Consider the following 4,840-nt stretch of genomic DNA (forward strand, 5'->3'; position numbering starts at 1 on the left):
GGACCCGAAAGAGCCGGTTCCTTTTAGTGAGCCGAGCCGAAGAAGCCGGTTCTCGACAAACTCTACTAACTTTACTCAACTTCGTTCTACTTCGACTCGACTTCAAAATACCGCATTTAGGACACAACGTCAGGGGAACCCGTGTATTTTTACCTTCATGCACTGTAACTTTGACTTAAGTCGCTTCTTAATTAGTATTTTGAGCCCTCATTTTTGTGCGCCGGCTAGATTTTTTTGTGCGTTGAGAATGTGCGAGCAGTGCACAATTGCGCAGCTTAGAGGGAACACTGACGGAGACAGATGGGGAGAGACTGAGAGAGACAGACATTTTTCACAGGGGCCACTTAAAATCTTCGGGTGGCACAGCAAAACCATTAATGATGATACAACAATATAACAAAATACTGGTCAGTGAGATGGCCAGTGGGGTGGCCAACACATTTATAGAGGGGCCATGGCAACCCCCTGGTGGCGCCATTGGAGAGAGAGAGTGAGAGAGAAAGAGATAGAGAAATGTGTGTGTGTATTTTTTGTTACCTTGTGTGTGTTTGCATGCGCGTGCATTTCTTTGTGTGTATGATTCAGACTCAGGACTCAGGTGTCGTCCATTTCTGTTTAATCCAGGAAGTCTGTCAGCGGGAGAGGAAGTCAGCAGGTGACTCCGATCACTTAATACCCCTCGCTTCTTAAAGCAGGCGTAATCATCACATCCTGATAGCTTAGGCAAGGCAAGGTTACTTTATTCATACAGCAAATTACAATGTGTAACAGTGAAGTGAATTTATCAGCTACCAGAAAAAAAAGTCTATTAGAACTATTAACTCATTCATTGTCGTAACTTAAGAATTCGTTTTCTGAAGCATTGTCCCTGAGTGTCAATGTTTGGAAATACAGGGCTGTTTTTGTTTATTTTGAATTATATATTCAGGGTTGGGTAGGGTTACTTTAACTGGATTACTTTCAATTACTTTTGGATTACTCCAATACCAAATATGCTAATAAAAGGCAAAAGAAACTAAGTATGAATACAATTATGACTCACAACACGTGGTAAGCTTTCTCTCCTGGCTTTGATCTCTTTGATCTCCGGCAAAACTAACATAAAATGCGACAGAAACAAAATGAAAATAAATCCAAACAGCTTGCCAACATTATTTTTGCCGTTCCATGTATTCCGTTACTCCCCAAGCCCGCACAAAATGTAGTCATTTTATTCATATTTAGTTTCTTTTGTCTTTTATTAGCATATTTGGTATTGGAGTAATCCAAAAGTAATTGAAAGTAATCCAGTTAAAGTAACCCTACCCAACCCAACCCTGTATACTGTATATATATATATTCCAAAGGGGGCAGCACGGCAGTGAAGCGGTTAGCGCGTGTGCGGCACAGTTCTGAGGTCATGGGATCGACTCCTCCTGTGAAGAGTTTGCGTGTTCTCCCCGTGTTTACGTGGGTTTCCTCCCAGATTCCAAAAACATGCATGTCAGGTGAATTGGCCGGTTTAAATTGTCCCCTAGGTGTGAATGAGCGAGTGAGTTGTCTGTCTTTGTGTGCCCTGCAGCTGGCTGGCAACCAGTTCAGCGTGTCTCCTGCCCACTGCTCGAAGATAGCTAGGATGGGCTCCAGCACCCCCGCAGTTCATAAATTTTTGCCTCGTATTCACATCAATGTTTTTTTTTTTAACTGACGGAAAGTTTTTTGTACCAATAGGCGGCATTAAATATTACACACTGTCCCTTTAACTACTGAAAGCTTCACTTCACAGGTTAATTGGCCAGTCCAAATCATCTCTCGGTGTGAATGAGCGAGTGAGTTGTCTGTCTCTACTCAGGGTGTCCCCTGCCCATTGCCCAGAGATAGCTGGGACGGGCTCCAGCACCCACAGCGACCCTACTGAGTTGTCCCGTCTAACGAGACGGGTCGTTAGCCGGGACAGCAGATCAGAACGTGATCGGTGGTCAAAAACATGTCGTAGCACGAGACAAATGGGAAATCAGGAACAGACGGATGGGACTCGGGTGAAAAAACGGGACCGACGGGAGTCAGAGTCAAAGTGCTTGCCTTGTGTAAACAGAGGTTCGCTGACGGACTGACAAAGGGCGAGTGAAAGCACTGAGCTCAAATAGGAGGGGGAACCAATCAGGTAACCAGCAGCAGCTGGCGCCAAACAAGTGGGCTCAGGTGAGTGCAATGAGTAATCATGACAAACAAAGCTAATGCAGACAAGTAAAGGAATAAAAAGTTAAATCCAACACTCACTGGATTACATCATTGTCCCTTGAAGTGTGCAACATAAAAATACTTTTAAATATTGTAATCCTGCAAAGTAATTCTTATTTTTACCAAATGTACCTGTAATTTGATTATGCTTGTTTCCGTCACTAACGGAATGCAATCACATTTTTTTTTTGTATCCGGGTTACGTAAGGCCGGTCAGACATGGGACCAAGTCACACATGTGCAAGTCTCAAGTAAGTCCCAAGTATTTTTTTCTTGGGCAAGTCAAGTCAAGTCAAGTCACAGGCTGTGTCAAGTCAAGTCAAGTCAAGTCCTGTAATAGGTCAAGTCAAGTCCAAGTCAAGTCACCTTTGGCGTACTGTTGTAATTTTAGCTTCAGAATCTGATCTTAATAAAGTGAAAGGCAATATATAAGAAATCAAGTAATCATCCTTGGCTAATGTGCCTAACCTGTAATAAAATATTTGTATCCTAAATACTCATGTTCAGTAAAATACATCATAGACTCAAACAAACAGTGATATCGTCAGTATTTGGTATTTATTGACAGAAAAAGTGATCTGTAGATCGAAACCCAAACTTTTACTTTTTTTTTACTTTTACAAAGTAACAATAACAGCTAAAACAAATACTAACTTACAGAGGATTAAACTGTCACATTTCTCTTGCTCTTTTCTTTGCAGATTTCTCTCTCACACGCTTTCTGTCACTCACTCAAACAGTATATCCATAAGTCAATCCCTTTTTATGAGGAAACAAATAACAGCTAAAACAAATAGCTTATTATTATTAAACTTTGTTACATTTCTCCTCTCTCTCTCACTCACACACTCACACACACTCACACACTCTCACTCACTCACTCACTCACTCACTCACTCACTCACTCACTCACTCACTCACTCACTCACTCACTCACTCACTCACTCACTCACAATGACACAAATTAACTCACTCACTCAGTCACTGTATATCCATCAGTCATTCCCTTTTTACAAGGTATTGCATTTGCAAAATAGAAGATTAGACAGGGTCTTATCTGCAAGCCGAGCTCGATGGGGTCTCATAATGATTCCACCATGGCTGAAGACTCTTTCCACTGGGGAACTTGAGGCTGGCACTGACAAAGCTTTCATTGCAACAGGAAAAAGGGCAGGGAGGACAGCCCTGTTTGCGTCCCAGAAGGACAGACAAGGCTGCCCACAACAAAGAGAAAAATAGTTATTTAGTTGTGTCTCTGGGTTGGTGGTTGGGTCCTGCTTGCGGCGTTTTTTGTAGCCTGAGAATAGGCCAGTGCTGTCTTCTTGCTGGCTTTCGCTTTCCTCCTCTAGGAATTCAGGACTCTGGGATGTTGTGTGAGGTTGCACCTCACGTAGAATCAGATCTAATTAAAACAAAGAAAAAAAAGGGCAAGCGTAAGATCTCATGAGCATTATTCAAAATTGAACATCCACAGTTTGATACGCTTGCAAAATCATCTCTAAAATGGATTATAATACTCATATAACTGTTTTGAATTACATTTCCATAATTTGATAATGGTGACACGCCTAAGTGTACATCACGTTAAAAAAAAAAATCCACTGACCTTTTACCATGTCAACAATGTTATTCTTGACATCATCGGTGACAAGCACATCATGCTGAAGCCACATCATGGAGAAAGCCGGGTCCAGGACAGCTGACCTGATGTAGACTGGGTCTGCAAATGGCAGCTCTTCCCCTGATGCAGCTGACAACATCTTCACATTAACGAAGATTCCCCGGAACCGTTTCTTCAAAGAGAATTGCAGGCTATGGATCATGCTTCCCAGGAAGCGCACTTGCGGCTTGAGTCTTTCCAAGTGGTGGTTAAGAGACAATACACAGGGGAGGACAGAGCTAATCGTCACAATCTTCTCTCCCTGAGTAAGATCAGTGGCCTCTGCAAATGGCTGTAGCACATCACAAAGTTCCTTCATCAAGTTCCACTCCCTAATTGAGAAGACCAGCTCACTGTGTCCCGTGTTCTGAACAACACTGCACAAGTCCTGGTGACTGAATGAGAGCACTGCCTTGACTTGTCGGAAAGTTGAATTCCACCGTGTGTTTACAGCAGCGGGTATCCCTCGCTGATCAAACTTCTCCTCAAACGCATCTTTAAAGGTGCTGGATGTATGCAAGAGAGAGCTAAGCTTGGAGCATTTTGCAAAGGAACTGTTCATGATCCGTGCATCCTTGAGACCATCACCAACAGCTAACTGCAGAGTATGCGCAAAGCATTGCTGACGTTTAGGGCTTCCTCTGTTGATTGTGCGGTCCACAGTCTCCCAGTCACCTCTGGAGAGGTCTTCCCACAATTCTTCATCATCCAGATTGTCATCATCGGTTACTTCGTCATCTTGATCCTTCGGAAAACAGACTGAAAATGCTCGCTTCATATTCGCAGCATTATCACAGATTATGAAGTCGAGTTTTTTCCGAATGCCATAATCCTCACACAGGGAATCAAAGGCTTCAGCAATGCGCTCTCCTGTGTGAGATCCCTTGAATCTGCTGCATGCCAGCAGGTATGACTTCAGCATGACTCCTTCTGAGGTTGTTAAGACATGGCCAGTGACTC

General features: G+C 43.1%; 1 protein-coding gene across 1 annotated transcript; it reads right to left on the bottom strand.

Moving 5' to 3' along the window:
- Nucleotides 1–2,835: 2,835 nt before the first annotated feature.
- On the bottom strand, nucleotides 2,836–4,840 carry LOC148372628 (zinc finger BED domain-containing protein 4-like). The gene is made up of 2 exons (XM_088328064.1): nucleotides 3,827–4,840; nucleotides 2,836–3,622 (listed from the first exon to the last, which is right to left on the bottom strand). Exons 1-2 carry the CDS (start codon nucleotides 4,800–4,802, stop codon nucleotides 3,231–3,233), a joined length of 1,368 nt encoding a protein of 455 aa, XP_088184190.1. The 5' UTR covers nucleotides 4,803–4,840; the 3' UTR covers nucleotides 2,836–3,230.

The sequence above is a fragment of the Urocampus carinirostris genome, chromosome 2 (assembly GCF_059441175.1).
Source record: "Urocampus carinirostris isolate Australia breed hairy pipefish chromosome 2, RoL_Ucar_1.0, whole genome shotgun sequence".
Classification (NCBI taxonomy): domain Eukaryota; kingdom Metazoa; phylum Chordata; class Actinopteri; order Syngnathiformes; family Syngnathidae; genus Urocampus; species Urocampus carinirostris.